The sequence below is a fragment of the Mauremys mutica genome, chromosome 1, assembly GCF_020497125.1.
Source record: "Mauremys mutica isolate MM-2020 ecotype Southern chromosome 1, ASM2049712v1, whole genome shotgun sequence".
In the NCBI taxonomy this organism is placed as follows: domain Eukaryota; kingdom Metazoa; phylum Chordata; order Testudines; family Geoemydidae; genus Mauremys; species Mauremys mutica.
In genome coordinates this window covers 318,303,731-318,327,514 of record NC_059072.1, presented here as the reverse complement: position 1 = coordinate 318,327,514, position 23,784 = coordinate 318,303,731, and the positions used below count along the sequence as shown (strand labels likewise).

Here is a 23,784-nt window from a genome sequence, read left to right as displayed (position 1 = left end):
AAATATAAATATTGGGCCCCATCCACCACCCTTACTCACAGTGAGCAGTACCATACCCCATTGATTTGAATGAATCTACATGTTAAGTAAGATACTTCTCAATGCAAATAAGGGAAACAGAAGCCTGCCTGGTTATATTTCAAATTACAGATAAAGTGGGGCAGAGCGGTGAAGTGACTTACCCAACGGCACATGTTTTGTCAACGACACAGGATAAAATCCAGGTTTCCTGACGTCTGTTGTTCAACCATTAGACCAGGGGTCGGCAACCTTTCAGAAGTGGTGTGCCAAGTCTTCATTTAGTCACTCTAGTTAAAGGTTTCACATGCCAGTAATACATTTTAATGTTTTTAGAAGGTCTCTTTCTATGTCTCTAATATATAACTAAACTATTGTTGTATGTAAAGTAAATAAAGTTTTTAAAATGTTTAAGAAGCTTCATTTAAAATTAAATTAAAATGCAGAGCTCCCTGGACCGGTGGCCAGGACCGGGCAGTGTGAGTGCCACTGAAAATCAGCTCATGTGCAGCCTTCGGCACCCGTGCCATAGGTTGCCTACCCCTGCATTAGGCATTATTGCCTCTAACTGAGCACATAACTTTGACTATGTTCCTCAAGTATTTCTCCTGCTTTTCTTTCCTAAATAAATGGGATTACATAGCATATAGTATTTTTAGCCTTATTTTTTAATAAGTTAACTGCATGGCCATTTTAACTCACATATGGGCCTACTACTGTACTCGTCTGAGACCGTGGTAGAATTGGACGTGCTAGCAGGATACTCTGCTGTGGTTTATGGAAATGACTCCTTCCATTGTCTTTGATTTAATTATTCATATTGCACACAATTAACAATTGACATGGTTAAAAAGATTTCAGCCCTGGCAGACTTTACCCAAAGACTAAAGGCAAATTGACACTACAGCGCTACATCGGCACAGTTGCACCACTGTAGCACGTCTGGTGAAGACACACTATGCCGACAGGAGAGCGCTTGCCTGTCGGCATAATTACTCCACCTCAGCAAGAAACAGAAGCAGGAGAGTGTCTGCCACGGACACAGTGCTGGCATAGACCGCGCAAAACTTGCATCTCTCTGGGGAAAGCTTTTTCGCACCCCTACACAACATACGTTAAATTGACTTAAGCGGTAGTGTAGACCTGCCCTAACAAACGCTATTCTTGGAAGGCTCTTCTCATTTTAATTTCTATATCTTCTTCATGTCTGGGTAGAATCTAACCCTGAAACCTAAGAAACAGACTAGTCCTGTTGCCTGCAGGGTCTCGTGGCTGAAATTTCACATAGGGATGCATGTACCGTACTTTGATTATTTAATATGTATCTCATAGTTTAAAGTTTGGAGCAAAAGCCTAGGACTCAGAATTCCAGGGTTCTGTTCTTGGCTTTGCCTCTGAAACAGTGAGTGATCTTGGTAAAGTCACCTAACTTTTCTGGCCCTGATCCTTGTACCTTGTGTAGTCGTTTGCAATTGTGTGAGGTGGGTTTAAAGAACTAATCAATCAGAATGACCCTGACTGTGCACAACAGTAAATGACTGCATAGTGGTGCAAGGCATGAGAATGAGATCCAGTGTCTCTGAGTTCACCAGTCTGTGAAATGGGTAGGATACACTGTACCTAGTGTGTTGTAAAACACTGTGAGATCCTGGGAAGAGAGTATGAGTACAAAGTGGGGCGATGATGATTTTATTTTTATCAAATGGTTCCTTATGGAGGCTCAGAGTGTTGGCCTGGAAGAGATGGGGTTATGTTGATATCTACTGTCCTGTCATCTGGGTGGTACACAGAGGAGGAAAATGGTGGAAAACGTGCAGCTAGGACTCACAGCCAGAGGGGCTGGCACTAGAGTTGCCAGGATTAGAATTGGGCAGGAAACAGTCTTCCTGTCCTGTGAAAATTGTTAAGATTTCAAAGCATTGGGTTGAAACTGAGACCTTCCAAAATTATGGAGAAAGAGAGAACAGCCATCCTAAAATAGCCTATAGCCCAGTGGCTAGGGCACACCCCTGGGATGTGGGTGACGCAAGATCCTGCTCTGAATCCCAACTAGCTCTAGCCAGGATAACTGCCTAGCCGCAAGCTTTCCAGTGTAGCTTAATGCTGAAAAGGAAGCTTTTTGTCTGAGAATGTACATAGAAAATATCCATCTTCCTCCATTTCTAGCCTGAAGGTTTCTGTTCACATGTTGTTTGTTTTTTTTCCCTTACAGTCAATGAACCGCTAATCTCTTACGGCAGATTCTAGTTAATGTCTTTATCAAGGATGTTTTCCTTCAGTCTCCTATGTAAGGTTTGATTCCTTTGTGGCGGGGATGAGAGTGCTCTCGCTGGAGTTTGACCATTCTGAATTGCTAAATCCTTTTATAGTTATTGATCTTAAATCCTCCCCAAGTGTGCTGTTTTACCCAGTGCTTTTGTCCGAGTATTGATTTCCTAGTATGTGGTGGGAAGAGTTGTGAAAGTTTGAGTCAAAGGGTCTTTGTGTTTTAAGCTAGAGAGTTTCCTTATCTTCGCTCTTAAATCTTTTACCATCTATATTAAACCGTACTTCTTGTTGTTTTTACCCCTTTTATGTTGAGTCATTTTTGTTGGTTAAAGATGTCTTGTTGTGAAGTCTATGTGCTATCAGACATTACTGATTGTTTGGAAACTCATAGGTGAGGTTTTCAATTGCTGAGGATTTAAGCTTTGGGTTTTTTTGTTTTTTGTTCTTTGTTTTCTTTGCAGTGCTGTGTTTCTATTTATTTCTTGGGCAGCTCTTCGAGATATTAGGCAGGATGGTGCTTTGCTGTTACTCTGGTTATAAAATAAGCTGACTCAGGTCAGACAGGTTGTGCTGGGATTGGATTCTTAGTATATTTGTCTTGCTCATTTCCCAGTCTGTTATGGTTTAATCCGCCACATTATTGCCAGCTGAAGCAATGGAAGTACGTCTGTCTCATTCAAGGGTTGCAGTGTCCCATACAAAAATATGAATTAGTCTTCAGGGCTGGCAGTCCAACACTAAGTTAAATCAAGATTTTTTTAAAATCAAAGTAAAGTTGTGTTTCAGGTTTTCAAACATTTTCCTAACAATTTTACCCATGTACAGCGCTCTCCAGCTCATTAGACTTCTCCAGTTTGGACCTCCTCTCAATATTTATTCATTAGTAAATGAATGAATTAATTTCATGGAGGATAGGTCCATAAATGGCTGTTAGCCAAGATGGTCATGGTTAGGGTGACCAGGCATCCCGTTTTTAAGGGGACAGTCCTATATTTAAGCCCTCTTGCAGGTATCCCAACTTTTTCTTTAAAAATGGGCAAATTGTCCCATATTTTCTGTCTTTCCCCTGCCTGCACCCTCCGTCAGTACTGGCGAGTCCTGCTGCTGGCCAGATCCCTGATCGCCAGCCTCTTGCCCACCAGCGGTGAAGTGGGTATCCAGGGGCTGACGATTGGGGTGGGTAGTGCAAGGCTGCTGGTGGGGCAAAGCTGCAGAGCACGGGGCCAGCTTCTCCCTCTGCTGGTCCTTCAGTGCAGCCCCTGCTGGGTGCTGGCTCTTGGCTAGCAGGGCCCCACCCTCCGTCCCATTTCCAGACAGCACTGGCTGCGCGCTGCGGTGGCTGGTGAGTGTGGGCAGGCACCAGGTGGCGGCCGGTTGCGTGTCACCTCTGCTGCCCACCCATCGGTCCTTTAGGTCCTCCCCCTCTCGCTGTCCTCTCCCTACTTTGCTCCTTCACCCCCCAGCCCAGCTGCTTTTCCGTATCCCCCCCGGCGGGATGCATCCCGCTCCCAGTGCTGCATGGAGAACCAGCCTCTGGTCAGAGCACTCAGCTCACCAACAGCCTGGTCGGCAGGCTCCTTCCTTCCCCCACTGCCTCTGGCTGGGCCGGCATCCTGGGAAAGCCCAAGACCTTCCAGCCTGGGGCGCTAGCCAGGAGGAGCCGAGCCCTGCGTGTGCCTAAGCCCCGCACAGCGCTGGCACAGGGAAGCCTCTCCGCCCCTCAGCGAAGCTCTGGAGTGGCAGGGGGAGGGGCAGAAGCAATTTCCAGCCTGTTCATGCCCCAACCCTGCAGGCTCCACAGCAGCACCCCAGACAGAGGCTTAGTACCCTCTTCATCTGCACCTCCTCTCCACCCAGGAGCAAGGCTGCTCCATCCCCTAGGCACCCTCCTCTGCTGAGCCACCTCTCTGGCCGGGTTCACTGAAGCCCCTGCAGTCTGGTTCCATGGACCCTGGTGCACAGTGCGTCCTTAGTTAACCCCTTCATGCCCACGCTGTAGCGAAGGGACAGGAGGCAGCTGGGTTATGTCGGTGGCCAGCAGCAGCCTGGAGGTGTTAGCTGCATTTGACACTGTGCGGGCAGGAAGGGACAAGCTGCTTCCAGTCACAGGGGAGCTGGGGGGAGGAGGGGGAGATGAGTTCTGCAAAGAGACAGGTCAGGTCATCCCTCCTCTCCCCCTGCCCGCTCGCATCTGGAAGCAGCTCCCATCCCTTCCCTCCCACACAGTGCCGAAAGACTGCTGCTGGCCACATTCTGGTTTGAACCCTGGCTGAAATCTGGGCAGGGGGGGCATGTGACCCGGCTTGCCCCCCCTCGTGTTGTCTCAGGAAGATGCAGCACCAGGTACCAGGAGAGGCGAGTCCATCCCAGAGGCCCAGCCAGGCATGGAGGGCGGAGAGCAGGGAGGGTCAGGAGGGCAGGGAGGGTCAGGTCGGTCGGTCACCCACCCCCACCCATGTGAGAGAGGGGTTTGAGAGTGAGATGTGTGTCACCTCTCCCCGTGTGAACCCTAAAGCCTTGAAGATAAGAAGGTAAATAAAAAGAATCTGAATACACAGTATTTCTTTTTAACAGGGGCTCAGTCAACTTGATATTAATTTGAATGTTTGTACTGCATAGTTCTGATTGATTGCCATTGAACTCATCTGAATACGAGTAATTTTACCAGGTGTCCCATATTCAGCATAGGAAATATGGTAACCCTAGTCAAGGCTGCAACCCCATGGGCTGGGTGTCCCTAAGCCTCTGACCTCTAGAAGCTGGGACTGTATGACAGGGGATGGATCACTCGACAGTTGACCTCTTCTGTTCACTCCCTCTGAAGCATCTGGCATTGGCCACTGTCAGAAGACAGGTCTTCTGAACCACTGGTCTGGCCCCACGTGGCCATTCTTATGTTCTTACGCCTTATAATCCTTTGGGAGGTGGTAGTTATAGACAGAAAAACGAGGTTAGGTGACTTTGTCAAGATTAACGAGTGAGTCAGTGGTAGAGCTGATTCCATGTGCAAAAGAATCTACCTACTATGAAAAGTGGCAAAGGAGGCTACACTGGAAGAACAAAGGGAGACAGAAGGAAAATGGGAGTCAGAAAGTTAGGCTGGGCAAAATCCATGGAGAAATTTTTGAAAACTAGTGTTTTGGCTTTATTGAGAGGGAACCTGCCAGTGAAGCTGGTGGAGAAAGGAACTCTGCTTCCTGTTCCCTAGATCTCAGAAGATTAGGGATTTAGCATAGGGTATGGCTACACTTGCAAATTTGCAGCGCTGCAGCAGAGTGTGAAAAAACACCCTCTCCAGCGCTGCAAATTGCGGCGCTACAAAGCGCCAGTGTAGTCAAAGCCCCAGCGCTGGGAGCGCGGCTCCCAGCACTGTATGTTATTCCCCACAGGAAGGTGGAGTACGGACAGCGCTGGGAGAGCTATCTCCCAGCGCTGGCGCTTTGACTACACTTAGCGCTTCAAAGCGCTGCCGCGGGAGCGCTGCCGCGGCAGCGCTTTGAAGTGCTAATGTAGCCATAGCCATAGTCATTCCAATGGAGTGGTGTTCATACAGAAAGCAAATAAGGCATGAATAAAGATTTAAGCAAGTACAGGGTAAAGAATTCTGGCAGTGCTTCAGAGGTGGTGATAGGCTGACATACAAACAAATAGAATATACATACCAGGGAAGGGGTTGATGGTATTCATACACCAGTACCAGCTCACTAAGCCACCCTCTACTCGCTCACTCTTTAGATCTCATCTTAGCAACTAAATCGCAGTTTGTTTTATGAATAATTCTTAACCATAGCACTGTCTCTTCTCATGTTATCATCAAGACAAGTTTGTATAATTTCAAGCGAAATGTATATTTTTCATTCTAAATGTAAATCTTATCTCATTTAATTAGAAATTTGGCAGCAGATGTCTGAGCTAACTTAGATATTTTGAATGATTAAATGTAGTAAAACATTTATTCTTATCCATACTAGTTCTGTGGTTCTGTCTTTGTTCTCCAATCTAACATTAAGTGTAAATAAAACAGCTGTGTGCATGAAGCAACTTCACAGTGAACAGCTGTTTCACTATAAAATACAATTGTTTGATACACCACATTACAAAACGACACAAGAGAATATGTTTGATTAGGGAATGTGATCATTATACCTCACAAAGCCCAGAAGAACAAGTGACTTATATAGTCCTTTATATGTGGCAATCAGAAGATTACTCTGATGGAGGCTGGAGGGCATAAGAAATTGGAAATGGGATACAGATCTTTTCAGCATTAGGTCATTGGGTCAATAGTGGCAAGGACTCATGGCCATCTGATGGTTTTTCATTAGCCTGTTACGATGTGAGTTGATGGTCCTAGTCCATTTCCATTAGGACAGTTGTCCAAATCAACAGAAACCACCATCACTACTGATACTACATGGCACCATTGTAGACTAAGATTTGAACAAACAAAGAGGGGGCAGTTCCTCCTGCTCCAGGTTAGAACGATTTGGAGAAGCTTATCCTGTCACGGATGGTGATGTGTCTGTTCCATAGAGATGCCACATGCATCAGTCTCCAGGGGTGCCAACCTGGCACCTTTCAAGAACACTAACTGCACTCAAAATGTAAAGTGTGGGGGGAAACCACCAGTAAAAGAGATTGAAATGATTCCATAGTCTTATGTGGTAGATTAATTGTATGATCAGCGCTGTCACAAGAAACAATGTAGTTGTAGAATCCTTGCAATAGTTTATCAGAATGAGGGGGTGATTATTTGTCACCGGACATGTATGTATGAATATTCGAAAGGTTGAGGCTGTTTTACGTGAATTTTTTATGAGCACTGTGTTTCGCTAACAGATACATGACACAATCCCATCATATTTGACTCGATGCACATCTCTGGTGCTAAGAATGAATCTCAGCTAAATTAGGAGGTCTTGATCCTTTGTGATTTATTGAGACAAAACTCCCATTGGTCTTATTTATATATGTTTATTCTTTATTGTCTTTATCATATCAAAAATAAACCAGCGTGTGATCCACCAATGGGAGCTGAAGAATAAAGTGCACTTTTTTGAACCACTTTTTTAATATAGTCACCTCCTTGCCTATTCAGCCACTGGATTGGCCTAATATTGCAGTCACGTAATTCTATATTCTCACTCCTGGGTCTCATGGCCATAACAAGAAAAATTTGGAATCTGGCTATATCTTATCCACATGCCCTTAATAAAAGATGTGAAGGAACGATCCATTGATGCTCCTTGCACAAAACCAATGGATGTGTTGTCTGCATGTAGGCAGTGGAAAGGTTTCCTGTTCCATATATTGTCATGTAGCTTTTGTCATTGTTGTTTGCATCAGTAAGTTACTGCACTGACTGAAACAACAGGAAGGCTCTCAGTGATCAGTAAGAGAAGATGAAGGGAAACTTGCTGATTTCAGTGGCATCCCAGTGATTTATTTCTGCACCAACTTGAAAATGCGTGTGCATATATTAACAAAGGGTATCACTGACTTACTGGGATTGGATTAATAAGCATATGAGCATTTTAGCTGGGAATAGGAGTTTGTAATGATGATTCTCTAAATAATTATTGTTTAATTAACAAACTATATTTGCCGATAGCTATGATTTTCACTGTTTTTCTATAAATAAATGCTAATCTTTTTGGCATCTTCCATTGAGATTAATTCAAGGTCTTAAAATAAAAATAGTTGTAGTAGAATACTATGAACAGCAATAAACCCAAGATATATTGGAATTGGGTCTGTTTATCAGATTATACGGGAGAGTCTGGTTTGTTAATAACATTTCAGTTTATGGGCTGCTGAAGTTTCTGAACACATAAATGGCCTTGACAAATGAAAGGTTTTCAGCCTGTGGGTTTTTTTTAATACCACTGTTGTTAATACCACTGTTGTTACCATTAAGTTGGAAGAGCAGCAAAGCAGGCTGCAGTGCCCACATTCCTTCACTCGGGGAGTCATAACACACTTTCTGCAATTAATCATTACACTTGATAACATAAGAACTGTTGTACTCAATCTGCGTCATCTGTAATTTTCCAAGTCCCTGGTGTTTTCGGGTAGTTCCTCCTGTTGGTGCTCCATAGCACTAATATTTTTCTGTCCATAACTTCATTTTGTTGTCTTTTGAACAGGTGGAAGATATTTCAGCCACTCACGAAGCTGCAGTGTTAGAGATGGAAAACAATCATGCAGTTGCCATTGCAGTACTCCAGGATGAGCATGACAACAAAGTTCAAGGTAATCCTGGGACACTTATACATATGGAGCCATCCTAGTCCTAAAGTTGGGAGTGCTGTAAGATAGGCCTGAAGCTCCTTAATCCCGATCAGATGATAAAATCGCAGTTGGCTGATAACCCTGACCCTCTAACTTTGGACTGAATTCTCACTAGGTAGTTGCACTGTAGGGAGGTGATAAAGGGAGAAAACAATATTCCACAATGAAACCGTATAAACCTATCTTGGCTGGCAAGGATAAAAGCAGAAAAGCACCTCAGTACATGCATAATGCTTAAGATAGGGGTTGACTAGAAAAGGTGGAATCCATGCCTTTTGATCGCTCAGTATACCCCGGCATCCCCGCCAGAACGCAAGAGGACTGCAGTCACTCTTGATTAGGGTGACCAGACAGCAAATGTGAAAAATAGGGACGGGGGAGAGGGGTAACAGGAGCCTATATAAGAAAAAGACCCAAAAATCAGGACTGTCCCTATAAAATCAGGACATCTGGTCACCCTACTCTTGATGGAAGCATCATTGTTGTAGACATTTAAAATTAGACTGAACCCACTAGTAAATACAGGGCAGGGAATAACTCTGCACTTTAGAGTCAGTGCTTCAATGGGCAGAAGTTTGATTTTGCCAGGTATAAGTTAAGGGCTATTGCTATGGGCACCAGCATTGTAGAACGGCTGCTCCCCAACACATCCCCCTTCCTGAGCAGCCACTATCAAAAGGCAAGACATTACGCACCCATTGTCATTGCAGAGGGGCTCCCAGCAGGCACATAGTATCCAGCCCAGTTTAGTCACCGATTCCTCCCCTTCGTTTTGTAAAGTTGCATGCCAGCTTTTCTATTACACCAGGGGCTTCAACGAGAATAATGTCATAAGCCTAAACGTTACTGGCCAGTTGCAGGGATTTTATACTGATTGATGTGGTATATAATAGATACCGACCGTGTGTGCAAATGATTTTGACCTCTGAATAATGAAAGGATAATAATGAAAGGATAATGAAAGGATAATTGGTTACAGCCTTAAACTAGCCATGTTGGTGCGAATGTCAAGCTGGACTCTGCAAGGTGATACCTGCCCTCTACTCCCTGGGGGTTAGTGAGAATTGAGAGGTACTCGGGACCGTGCTTGGTCAGGCCCTTCATGAAATTAAATGTTAGTTTTAGCTAATCGTCTTAGGCTGTGAAGGATGGTGAGCATTAACCGTGGAGACAAAAGGAAGGAAACGGCTGCTTTGGAAAATGCAGCTGTGACATGATTTAAAATGAAGACCCTGATGCTAATGGTGTTCTATATAAGCCCACCAGTGAATAGCATTAACACCTATAAAAGGAGCTAAAAAAGGAAGAGGTTAGTGCTACAGTGCATTTCAGACAGAAATACTGCATGGGAGGAATCCTTCGCTTAGATTGGAAGGATCTGTCATGCTGTGATCAAGCACTGGAATGGGTTACCTAGGGTTACCTAGGGAGGTGGTGGAATCACTTCCTTAGAGGTTTTTAAGGTTGGGCTTGATAAAGCCCTGGCTGGGATGATTTAGTTGGGGATTGGTCCTGCTTTGAGCAGGGGATTGGACTAGATTACCTCCTGAGGTCCCTTCCAATCCTGATATTCTATGATTCTGTGAAACTGAGAACAACTTCAGGCCTGAACCCACCAGGTGCCGGGCACTCAGCTTCCCATAGCTTCACCTGACAGCTCTCTGCACCACTCAGGATTGCACAGTATGAGAAGTCTGCTTTATGCCAAATGAGATTCAAATGCATGACTCCCTTAGAAGTCACGGAGAGCTGCATAGGTGCAACTGAGAGCTGAATTCTGTCTGTACTGGTGATATTCCCAGGTAATGGAGAACCAGAACTTAGGGTAAAATTTTCAAACATGTCATTGCTTAGAAGCCTACATCCTATTGTCAAGAGAGATATAGACACTTAGAAGCCTAAACTTCATTGAAAGTCAATAGGAATTTGGTTTCTGAGACCTGTATTTTAAAGATATGTAGATGTTGCTCCGCTCAGCACTGTAAAACCTCAAGACTTAGGAACCTAAGTTTCATTTTCAGAAGTGACTGAGGCATTTAGGAACTTAAGTCCCCTTGACTTTCACTTTTGAAAATGAGATTTAAGCTCCAAAATCACTTAGGCCTTGCAGTGCTGAGCAGAGCAACACCTAAATACCTTTTAAAATCTGGGCCTAAATCTCTTTTGAAAAATAGACATATGCTTCTTAGTCACTTAGACACTTATGAAAATCTTACCCTCAATCTTTTGCCTTATTGTTGTGTGTCCATGTGATCTGATCAGACAAACAGAACACAGGCACTTCAGAATAAAACACAAAATGCATAAATTTTCTTGTGTGGATTGATATTCAGTGGGTACCGCTCTTTCTTACACACACACACACACACACACACACACACACACACACACACACACACACACACACACACACACACACACACACACACACCAGAAGCCTAATATTTAAATAACTATGTAATGGCATGGCACCCCACCTCTCCCAAGCACCCCTTCTGACTGGGTGTGTCTGCTGTCCTTAAATAGTCCCGGCCCTGGTATCGGGCCGTACCCCGCAGGGCTTCCTGCCTGGAGGCAATGGTTTTGCCCTCTTAGTCTATTCTGGTTCCCAGCTCCCCAGCTGGGCTACTAAGTAGTTCAGTTCCTTTTCTGGGGGTTTATTGCTGTCCGATTGTAGGCCAGTTCCCCAGTGGCTATAGGGGGGACCTCTGGTCCACCCAGTACTCTGGGTCCCAGCCCAGGGACCATAAGAATAGCAGCCACGTGCCATCATGTCTCTTTAATTATGCTGCATTCAGTTCCCTGAGCCATTTCTCTAAGGCTCCAGCCTTCACCAAAGCTTCACCCTTACCTCAGGGCTCATCTAATTTCAGGCCCAGCAGCCAGGCAGGAGCTTTTCCTCGCTCCCCTGGTCTCTGCCAGCACTGAGCTGTCCATGGTGCTGCAGTTCCCTATTGTCAGCCAGGAACACCATGTGCACTCCTCTAGCTCCCTGGTTCTCAATCAGGGGTTTGCATACCCCAGAGGTCTTCCAGAGGGTACATCAACTCATCTAGATATTTGCCTATTTTACACCAGGCTACATAAAAAGCACTAGCGAAGTCAGTATAAACTAAAATTTCATACAGACAATGACTTGTTTATACTGCTCTATATACTATACACTGAGATGTACATACAATATTTATATTTCAATTGCTGTAGTTTATAATTCTGTGTAAGACTACGATTTAGTCATGGACAGGTCACGGGCAATAAACAAAAATTCATGGCCCGTGACCTGTCCATGATTTATACTAAAAATACCTGTGATTAAATCTTGGGGGGTGCTGAGAGGGTGTGGGGGCACTGTTGGGGGGCATCCATGGGGGGCCACTGCTGGGGGAGTGGGATGGCTGCTTCTGGGGAGGGCGCCCAGGACCAGTGACACCAGCTGTCTGGGACCGTGTACCGCAGCTGCTCCAGCCAGCCAGCCAGGGACCACTGCTGGGGTCCGCAGACCATGGCTGCTCTGTCCAACTGCCCGGGGACCGCTGCTAGGGCCAGTGGACCAGAGTTGCTCTGGCCTCTCCAGGACTGCTGCTGGGGGCTGCAGTAGCAGCAGCTGGTGTGGCTGTTCCCGGGGCTGCTCCAGCAGTGGCTGGTGTGGCTGTCCTGGGGGCCACCTGAGCAGCTGGCCCCAAAGCCAGCTGTTTGGGTGGCCCTGGGGCCACACTGGCCCCTGCAGAAGTCACAGAGATCATGGAAAGTCATGGAATCCGTGACTTCCGCGACCTCTGTGACAGACACAGAGCCCTAATTATATGGTAAAAAGGAGAAAGTAAGCAATTTTTCAGCAGTAGTGTGCTGTGACATCTTTGTATTTTATGTCTGATTTTGTAAGCAAGTAGTTTTTAAGTGAGGTGAAACTTGGGGGTAGGCAAGACAAATCAGACTCTTAAAAGGAGTACAGTAGTCTGGAAAGATTGAGAGCCACTGCTCTAGCTCCATCATGGAACTGGCTCTGGCTCTGGAGCATCTTTTATATGGCCCTCCTGGAGCCTTTCTGATTGGCTTCTTCCCCTGCAGACAGTCCAGCTTCTTGGAGGAGTCCTCTACTGCTCCTTTCCTAGGATGGGTGTGGCAGGACACTGAAGCCTCTAGCAAGGGGTCTCTTGGCCTAGTCCATCCTGTAACACCGTACTAGATTTTTCTATTACCTTCCTGAATTAAGTAATATTGCTTAGGTTTTGCTCAGCCTTTTAGAAACATAGTTCAGAACCATCTTGTCTACGTTAGTTGACCTCTGCAGCCTGTTTCTTCATCCTATACAGGGGCGGCTCTACCTTTTTGGCCGCCCCAAGCAGTCATGTGCGGGAGGCGCCCCGGAGCCCCGGGAGCAGCGGACCTCCCGCGGGCATGACTGCGGAGGGTCCGCTGGTCGCGCGGCTCGGCTGGACCTCCCGCAGCTGCGGACGGTTCGCAGGTCCGGCGGCTCCGCTTGAGCTGCCGCAGTCATGCCTGCGGGAGGTCCAGCGGAGCCGCGGGACCAGCGAACCGTCCGCAGTCATGCCTGCGGGAGGTCCACTGGAGCCACGGGACGAGTGCCCCCTCCGCAGTCATGCCTGCGGCAGGTCCGGTCGTCCCGGGACTACGGTGGACCTCCCGCAGGCATGACTGCGGCAGGTCCACCGGCCCAGCCTGCCGCCCCCCCGGGAAAGGGCCGCCCCACGCGTGTGCTTGCCGCGCTGGGGTCTGGAGCCGGCCCTGATCCTATAGACAGAAGATAGTTTGGTATCTTTTAAAATTATTATTCCTTTTGAAAACAAAACTGTTCCCTGATTGAAGATGTTTTTAACTATTCAGCTACTTTATTTTTCAAGGATGGAACTCCAGTGTTACTATTGAGGCATATGCTGTCAGAATCTTTGTGCATTCTTCTCCTAGCACAGGTTTCAAGTACCCTCTTGTGGATGAAAATGGCATTGCACCAGTTAAATTGTAATGCACTCCAAGCATTAGTGAACAAGGCTGATTGGAGAGAGACGATTTTATTTATTCAATCACAGTTTGCTACAATTGGTTTAGTTATTAAAATTTAATCTACTTCTGATTATTAAATCATAGTTGGGTGATTTATTCCAATAATTATAAAAAGAATCATATACTACTTATATAGTACTTTATGATCTTCAAAGTACAACATACTCATTACTTAATTACCCCTCCCAGTAATTCTGTGAAGAATCCTAGGTAAATATTCTTACACACATTTTTGCAGATGGGGACCTGGAGACATACAAGAGATTTAAGGCCCAAACTTAAAACTGCCCACTCATTTGGGGTACCTCAATTTTTGATTCATGCCTGGAAATATTAAGAGCCTAGTTTTCAGAGATATGAGCACCCATCATTCCAGTCAGACTCAGCAAGAGCCGTGGGTTCTCAGTACCTCTGATTACAAGACCCTCAGAAATGGAGGCACCCAAAATCAGTGGATGCTTTTGAAAATTTAGGCTTTTGTGATTTGCCCAAGGCCATGCAGTGAGTTATTGCCTGGCTCCTAGGCCCTGCTCAGTCCACTAGAGCTGCCTTCTTAATAAAGTTTAGTTCATGTTAGGGAAGATAAATGTACTCGCTGTCCATGAGTTATACTGTTTGTTAGACCCATTTAGCGATGTAATTTTTATGGATTTTCCCTAGAACTGATGTCTGCCCACGAACTGGAAAAGAAAGAATTGGAAGAGAGTTTTGAAAAACTGCGGCTGTCACTCCAGGTTAATACTTTCGTTATGTCCAAACCCCAATGATGTCACAAAACTGTTCATTATGATAGCACTTTGGTGAAGTGGAATTCTCTCTGCCAGTCTCAGAGCACGGTGCTGTATAGTTACTGACCCTTAACTCCACAGCGTTTTCTCGTAAGGCAGTTCCCTGCACACTCATTGGTTCTGGATGTCTGATTTGCAAAATTACCATGCCGATAGTTCTCAATAACTATACTATGTGAATCCCTGCACTCTGATTGGCTAATTGCCATTATTAGTCAATCAGAGTTTAGGGATTTGCATAATTACTGTATGATAATTTTTAAATAACTGTCCAGCAATTATGCACGTTTTATCTGTGCCGATTGGCTAACCCCTCTGCTCTGCTTGGCTCTTGTGCTCATTCTTTTCAAGCTGTATGTTAGCTACAAAGATGCCTCCTCAGCTTCTCTCCCTCCAGCGGAAGCAGCAAAACGCTAAATGTGCCTGAAGAAGAAGAGGGAAAACCCCAAAAGCAAAGAAATTGCAGATGAGGAAATGGATTTTAAGAAGTTTTTTTAAAACTGTTTTGATTCATTCACCTTCTTCAGGCCCATCTTGCTCCCAGCAAAGTGAATGGGAGCAGAATCTAGGTTTTCCTATCCATCCCAGCAGGACTGTTGTGCTCACAATAGTTTTATATACCAATTTGTAAAATAGTTTTCTGAAGCAAATCTCCCCTTTTGGTTCTGCAGCTCTAATCTGTCACTTGCACTGTCCTGTCTCTGTTTGCCTGGCACAATTTCTCCCCACAATGACCAGCTGAAAATCAGATCAACTTAAAATGATTATAGTGAAATTCAGCTGTTCTGGTTCTCTAAACTGAGATAGAAATCCACCGGGGAAAGTGTGTCCCTGTGATTTAACATTTAAAATCCTTTCTTCCATAAAGTAATTAGCTACAGTAGTAGGATCAATAGCACCTACATGTTTCAGTCTGAAGCCTTCACCAGGGTCAAAAGTACATTGATTATCTCATGAATCCCATCACTGATCTAGGTGAGTTGTTTTATAACCTGTAATATTGTTTTAGTGCTGCAGAGCTAATGCTGTGAAGAAAGAGTAAGCCAGATTCTGTTCTGTCTCATACATTATCATCAAAAGAGTTACCTACATTCTGACTGCAGAATCTCTGTCACTGATAATGATGCAGGAGGCAAAAAGAACACAGCGTAGTTTTCAGATCTCAAGTTAAATTTTCTAGCAAAGGCAAAGGAAGAAGAGTTGCAAGCAGATCCTCTGTTACTTGGCTCCACAGTCGTTAATTCCCCACCCCATCCTTTTCCTCGTGTAGATGGCAGAGATCCCAGATGCTGCTAAAGCTGATGGATAGTGGCTATGCAACTATTCTAAACCAAGCTGCTGGACTGAGAGGGAATTATTTTCCCCTAACCCATCTGAGGCCTCCTAGCAAAGCCCATTTATTTGGGCTTTAGCATTTGGTCCTTAGAGTGGTGTGAACCACCCTTTCCTCTTAGTGGAGTGTTAACTCTGAAACATAATGATGACAGTCCAAAGTCAATAATGTTAACTCTGTCCAGAGGTGGCGCTGTGGGGGGGGCTTGCAAGGGCTATAGCCACCCCAAAATTTGCCTTAGCCTCCCATAGCCACCCCTCCCAGTGCAAAGGTCAAATATTATGCACATACTTCTCAGCTGCTGCTGGCAGCAGTGCTGCCTTCAGAACTGGGTGCCCGGCCAGCAGCCACCACTGTCTGGCCACCCAGCTCTGAAGGCAGTGCCATCTCCAGCAGCAGTGCAGAAATAAGCCCAGACAGGAGGCCCAAGAGCAGCCCCTGGCCTGTGTTCCCACCTGTGTTCACACCACTCAGGGCAGGTGGAGGGTCCACGGTTCCCCACAGCAGCCTGGACTGACCCCCTCCAGCCCATGCTCCTGGGCCCTGCTGCCATGGTTGCTGCTCTCTGAGGGCTCTGCCAGCCCTGGAGCCAGGTCCCGTGCCTGGGAAGCTCTTACAGGCGCAGCCCTCCCAATTTTCTGCCTAGCCCACCTCAGTCTCCACACTGGGAAAAAACTGGCACCACCTCTGACTCTTTCACTGCTTATCATTTGAGCAGAGACATCTAGCTGCTCTGAAGCTTGGGATTGTGGGCAGCATTTGAGTACCTCCCCATGCTGATCCCTGAGGAGCAGTAACCTTATAGAGATTATCTGCTTCATGAGTATGACACAAACATGCCTGTCCTTCAAAGCAAGGAGACTGGGTCTCACACAGCCAAAGAGCAGGGATGTCTTAGCTTGATGCCGGTTTAGAAGCTGCAGTTGGTGGCCAATTTAAGCTAACCACATGATTAATCTCGGGTTTGCCACGTGAAATCCTGATTCCGTTACTTACCAAGTTATCAAAATCTCCACTGCGAGTTTGAGTGATTTCATGTAAAAACGTCCTCTCACGGTAGCTTCTAAGTCCTTCTACTCAGTGCCCTCATGTACTCTGGCAGTGGTGGAAAATGATTTGTATAAAAGTATCATTACAGCCTAATGGTTTTTTACTTGTCATTAATTGCAGGACCAAGTAGATACCCTCACCTTCCAGAGCCATTCTCTAAGGGACAAGGCAAAGCGATTTGAAGAGGCTTTAAAGAAAAACACTGAAGAGCAACTAGAGGTAGCTGACAACCTTAATATACATTTTAAAAACAGCTGGACATGCTTGTAAATATGCCCACATTTGCACTGGTAGGTTCTTAGCAAAGGAAATCTCAACTCAAATGGGCCCAAACCAAAGCTCTGGATCCTGAGCTTTGTAGTGGGTTTGGAATCTAAGCGTGGCTCTGGATACAAAGATCTCTCACTCTCTCTTATTGTTGGGTCATTATCCATCCAGTTCTGGTTTTGCTTCATTTTGTCTGTTTCTCACTTGCATCCTGCCTCTACAGTTCTGTTTCTTGGGATTTTTCTCTGGCTCCCTCTGTTACTTTTTAGTACCGTCTAATCCTCTCTCTCTTCTCCCCTCTGTGGTGTTTCTCCTTCCTCTTCACATCTTTTCATATGAATGTGCCTCTCCTCTTCCCCCTGCTGGGATTCTTTGCTGTCCATCCTCATTTTTCCTGTAATGGACTGTCTAGCCCTGGGGATATCATAGGAGAAGTTTATTCCATCAACATCCTGTTCAAAATACAACAAAGCGATAAAATCCCTAAAGCTGGTGGTCGAAATGAAGCCCATTATTAGCAGACTCTATGAGAAAATGGATCCAATGAAGACCATTTTCTAACCCTGTGCCTCACATACCTTTTGAGAATTCAGAACTCCCCCCTTTCTACTGCATTGGAACTTTCCGTGGGCTAGACTGAGGTCAAAGCCTGCTTCTTTCCACCAGAGCAGCACAAAACAACTGGGGTATACTGGTGAACTTGCCCTCTTAGAGCAAAATGGGTGCAAAGGGCCAGATTCTGTTCTGAGTTACACTGCTGCAAATCTGGAGTAGTGACACCAGCGACAGTGGAGTGGGTTGTACCATCGTAAAGCCAAAGTAACTGAAGTCGTTGGTGTTACTCTGGATTCTATTCAGTGTAATTGAGAAAAAAGATGTGGGCCAATACTGCTTTGGTAAATGGAACTTTAGCCCCCTAACTTCAGAAGTACTAAGCTGGAATGGGGAGTATCTTTGTGTCCTGATTCACTGTCTTTCTCCCCTCTGGGAGTTTAATCTTTATGACTAGTTTACCTGTTTTGCCACACACATCACAGACAGAGTGATCCACTATTGTTCTAACCTGCAAACACCCAGCCCCGGTCTCCGAACTTGGTTGCTATTTCACACTTGTGCTCTTCTCCAGAAAGAGTAAAGCTCCTCACAGACAGAAACAATTCTATATGTTAGGAGACTTAGCAGTGGGTCGGGTTGTGGGTGCTGAGCAACATTCGAACCTCTTTCACCTACTGCAGGTACCTCCCCCACCTTGTCTCTCTTATGAAATTAGGTATACAGCTAAAATGATTGAACGGTGATAGTGGGTAACATTTTCAAAACAACCCCAGTGATTTCGGAGCCTGCATCCCCTTGACTTTCATGGGAGCTAGGCTCTAAATCAGTTGGGTGCTTGGGAAAATTTTACCAAGTGGCTGAATACGCGATTACAGTTGGAAGACTTAGATTTCACTGTCATCCTTCTTTTCCTAGGTTGCACTAGCTCCATATCAGCACTTAGAAGAAGATAAGAATAGCCTGAAGCAGATTTTGGAAATGAAGAATCAGCTAATTCATCAACAGGAAAAGAGGATCATGGAACTGGAAAAGCTGGTCAGTTATCATTTTCCCCTCACAGAACAGGGAGATAGGAAGCTAGGAGCTAAATTGGAGTGGAGGAGGCCGGGACTGGAAAAACACAATGAAGGGATCACAGAGGGCTAAATACTGTTTTCTGCCCCCTGCCCTCTCCTGTGAAGTGTCCCAGTTTTTCATTCGGAAATGGAGAGTGGGAAGGGGGTGCTTCTTTTTATCGACTTCCCCACCAGCCTCCTTCCTCCCCTATGACATCCCACAAAACCTCTCCATGACTCCCCGTGTTAGTCTTTCTGGTTTTCACTTTGAAATCTGCTCCGCCTGCAGGAGAGGTTAGGTAGGGAAGGAGACAGTGGAGGAGGAGGGCCGCTGTGATACCTGCATCTCTATAACTAAGTATGGGGCACCAGCTGTCCCCTGCCTCCGGAGGAGCAATATGAGTGGAAGAATGAGGCACTTATGCCTTGTTGCTCCTTAATTCAGTAATCGGTGTGAAGTCTTGCCTCAGTAGTGTAAATTAGAGAGGGGCAACCAGAAATCCCAGGTTAGGGTCACCTGCGAGCTCCCCACCATACAGATAACAGTGCCTCCTAGCCACTCCATTCTCTCTCTCTTTGTGTTTTGGTCTCCCCAGGTATGAACTTTTCAGTTAACCAGGAGTTACGTTTTCATTGTAAAGTGGAGCCATTTTGTGAGACTTGACCTGTGTGAACTACAGTAGGCTTCTACGGCAGTGACAGGATGAGCCATTGCCACAGTGGGGCAGCTGGGCTGGCTGCTTTAGCACAGCACTTAGCAAGCTTTGTTTCTGTTTATGGGGAAGTTTGGGAACCCAGTTGATTACTTTGTTGAACTGTCCAACTGCTGGTGTGAACGGATATAGAGTGAAATAGCTCTTCGCAGCTGAGACTTCTTAACAACACTCTGTAACATGCTGCTTCCTTAAGCTAGAGCAGAATGGGGAAACAGCTGATACAGTTACATTCACTGGCCTAGGTGGTCTCCAGTCATTCTGTTTGTGCTATTTCTCAACCATGCCAGGCAGTAGGATTCTACTTCCACTATGGATATGATTTATATAACTCTGTTACAGGAGGTCTCAATGTGCGGGGGGGCGGGGTGACCACAGCAGATGCCAGGGGATCATGACTCCCCTGCCCTTTGGGAGGGGGAACTCAGACACATGTTAGGGAGCTTCTGTGGGGGGAGCAGAGGAGTCCAGTATGGATAAAAGGGTACTAGTGTGGGAAAGGTTGAGAATCACCACCCTATGACTCAGAACATTGTACCTAACTCACCACTGCCTCACTTCAGTGCCATACCAGTGTGACACGCTGGTAAGGCATTTACAACCTAAAATCACATCTGCAGCCAAAATAATCTACCTTCCTTTGACAATGATTATTAGCTGTTACTGTAAGGAAAATAGAGCTTCTTCCTAGGGATTAAAATCCAAATTCCCCTGCATCAAGTGCTGCTATTTCTGCAAACTCAACGAGCCCTCTCTTGTTGCAGGCTGAAAAAAATACAATATTGGAAGAAAAAATTCAGGTGCTGCAACAGCAGAATGAAGACATGAGAGTCAGGATTGATCAAAATACCGTTGTGACAAGGTTTGTACAGACCCTTGTAAACCTAAACCATCTGAGTTTTACAGGAAACAGTAAAATTACAACTATCCATGGCTAACAGCCGCTTCAGAAGCAGTAAAACTAAGCATATTTCCCCCCTTGAAACTTATTTGAATTCCCATCTGCTTATTTTAGCATAAAGGAGGTTGGCTACATCTCATGTTACATTAAGCTCCCAGCCTCATCACTGAGAACAAAAGTCCCAATTGCCTCTGAGTCCTGAGTCAATGCCACACTATTAGTCAGCATCTAGTGGGTGCGGGAGAGCTATTAGTTTGAACAGTAATATACCAACTGTGCTGGTGGCCTCACTGTACCTAAGGCTGCTTTAGCGTTTTTTATTATATTATATTATATTATATTATATTATATTATATTATATTATATTATATTGCACTAGAACCTTTTGTGCTAGGCGCCATATAAACAGAGAACAAAAAGACAATCTCTGCCCCAAAGAGCTTACAATCTAAGTGTAAGACACCAGACAACAAATGGATACAGAGAGACGGGGGAGTACAAGGAAACAGTGAGACAATACTGATAGGCTGTGGGCCGAGCACACCAACAACCTAACCACTGTCAAGTTTTTTGTAGGAACTATGGCAAAAAATGGTATCACATCTCGACCATTTCCAGTCTCACCAGGTTAACACTCAGTGTCAATTAGATACAATTATTTTCTACAAATATTTGCAGAAAGGATGCTGCTACGTTTAAAGAGTGTTTCTCCTTAGTGGCTGGGTTTCCTTATGGATCTTAACTTCAGGAGTCCTGTAATATATATATACGAACCAAAACTTCCTGAACTTAGACATTTAAAAGCAAATATGCCCCATCAACATTCATCTAGGACTGTGGTTTTCAACCAGTGGTCGCAGACTCCTGCAGGTCTGCAGACTGTCTAAGATTTCCAAAGGAGTCCACACCTCCATTTGAAAATTTTTAGGGGTCCACGAATGAAAAAAGGTTGAAAACCACGGCTATAGGAGATAGGTTCCTAAAGTCACTAATAGGAGGTGTGTTTTGTTTCTTTTATATACATTTCTCAGTGTGGGGAATGTTGAGGATCCTGAACTTAAGATCTACCTGGAAAGTCAACTTTAAAGCAAATCATTTTTCAGCCTTGTTACATGGGTATAGAGACGGGTTAATATCAGAATTTTTATACAGAGGCAATGAATGACATCCAGTAATTTGTCTCCAACAGTGGTTAATGCCTGATGGTTCAGCGGAAGACATAAAACTCCCACAATTCATCCCGTTATGTAGGGAGTGAAATGTCTTCTTGCCCTCAGTTGGTGGTCGGGTTGAACAACAGACGGGAGTATAGCCCATATCATTTTATCTCAGCTAGTGTAACAGCAGGAACTGTTCTCATTCACAGAAATGTGTAATCGTTTAAAATAATCTATGACGCTGCTTACCTCCTTCAACAAAGGCTCTGTCCAGTCCACAGCATAAACCTCTAAAAGGCACATAGCTTAGCCCTGCACTAGGCCAGCTCTAGAAAGCCATCTCCCACTCAAGGGGGTAACACAAGCCAAACCCTCAGCTCTGCAGTGTACAGGAGTGGAGCAGCTAAGGCAGGTTGGTGGGCTCATGTACTGAGCGATCTAAGATCATGTAGTGAGCAGTACCCAAGCTCCCTGTTCCTCTGCCGCCTTCTGGGCAGATGCAGGGAATATGAGTGACCCCTGCTGCTTGACCTCATTAGGAAGGAGAGAGGCAGCCCCACTCTGAGATGGGGACATGAAAAGAACTGTATATGGAGATATCTGCATAACTGCAGGGGTGGGGGTTCCTGATGCCCAATCAGATGGCGTGGTGTGGGGCTCCCACAGTGGAAGGCGGGAATCAGCGTATCATAGAATCATAGAATCTCAGGGTTGGAAGGGACCTCAGGAGGTCATCTAGTCCAACCCCCTGCTCAAAGCAGGACCAATCCTCAACTAAATCATCCCAGCCAGGGCTTTGTCAAGCCTGACCTTAAAAACTTCTAAGGAAGAAGATTCCGCCACCTCCCTAGGTAACCCATTCTAGTGCTTCACCACCCTCTTAGTAAAAACGTTTTTCCTAATATCCAACAGAAACCTCCTCCACTGCAACTTGAGACCATTACTCCTTGTTCTGTCATCTGCTACCACTGAGAACAGTCTAGATCCATCCTCTTTGGGACCCCCTTTCAGGTAGTTGAAAGCAGCTATCAAATCCCCCCTCATTCTTCTCTTCTGCAGACTAAACAATCCCAGTTCTCTCAGCCTCTCCTCATAAGTCATGTGCTTCAGCCCCCTAATCATTTTTGTTGCCCTCTGCTGGACTCTTTCCAATTTTTCCACATCCTTCTTGTAGTGTGGGGCCCAAAACTGGACACAATACTCCAGATGAGGTCTCACCAATGCCAAATAGAGGGGAATGATCATGTCCTTCGATCTGCTAGCAATGCCCCTACTTATACAGCCCAAAATGCTGTTAGCCTTCTTGGCAACAAGGGCACATTGTTGACTCATATCCAGCTTCTCATCCACTGTAACCCCTAGGTCCTTATCTGCAGCGTACAGTAGATAGTGTTAAAATAGGTGGAGACAGTGAGGAGATAATATTTGATTCTAACCCTTTCTACATCCTCCTCCTCCTTCTCGAGAACTCCAGGGGATTTAGCAATCAGAGGGGAGGGCTGGGCTCCCAAGGAGGAAGAATGGCTTTGTGGTTAAATTGCTGATGATCCACGTTCAGTTCTCAGCTCTGCCATAGACTCCTGTGTGGTGTTGGGTAAATCACTTAACCTCTCTATGCCTCTGATTCCCATCTATAGCAATCCTTCCTTCCCCACTCTGTGTCTGTCCTGGCTTTGTAGACTGTGAGCTCTTCAGGGGTGTGTATCTTACCTCTGCTGATACAGTGACTAGTACGATGGAGTCCTGATCTCGGTTGGGGTCTCTAGATGCTACAAGAATAACAACAGGTCTCTTTTCCATAGCACCCATGACAAATCCTACCTGAAAGATGGAAAAGAGTTGGTTGGGGCATGTGTCTTCATAGGCAGCATGTGTATCATTAGTGTGCAATCACTTTGCATCTGCTCATTCGCCATCAACCTCAAATCAGCACTGATGAAGTTTGCAGATGACACAAAAATTGGGGAAGTGGTAAATAATGAAGAGGACAGGTCACTGATTCAGAACAGTCTGGATCACTCAGTAAGCTGGGTGCAAGCACACAGTATGCATTTTAATACGGCTAACTCCAAATGTATACAGCTAGGAACAAAGAATGTAGGCCATACTTACACAATGGGGGCCTTTGTCCTGGAAAGCAGTGACTCTGGAAAGCATTTCTGGGTTGTGGCGGATAATCAGCTGAACATGAGCTCCCAGTGTGATACTGTGGCCAAAAGAGCTAAGGCAATCCTGGGATGCATAAACAGGGGAATCATGACTAGGACTGGAGAGGTTATTTTACCCCTGTATTTGGCACTGGTGCAACTGCTGCTGGAATTCTGCATCCAGTTCTGGTGCACACAGGTCAAGAAGGAAGGTGATAA

The 23,784-nt window shown here is 45.5% G+C and overlaps 1 protein-coding gene across 2 annotated transcripts in view; it reads left to right on the top strand.

The window, feature by feature from the left end:
- The window catches only part of MTUS2 (microtubule associated scaffold protein 2), a 302,992-nt gene that overhangs the window by 274,352 nt on the left and 4,856 nt on the right, over positions 1 to 23,784 (top strand). For both annotated transcript variants that reach the window (XM_044982069.1, XM_044982076.1), the window contains exons 9-13: positions 8,433 to 8,538; positions 14,260 to 14,333; positions 16,891 to 16,989; positions 18,508 to 18,627; positions 20,125 to 20,222. In XM_044982069.1, coding sequence (XP_044838004.1) covers positions 8,433 to 8,538; positions 14,260 to 14,333; positions 16,891 to 16,989; positions 18,508 to 18,627; positions 20,125 to 20,222 — 497 coding nt within the window. The remainder of the gene's footprint in view (positions 1 to 8,432; positions 8,539 to 14,259; positions 14,334 to 16,890; positions 16,990 to 18,507; positions 18,628 to 20,124; positions 20,223 to 23,784) is intronic.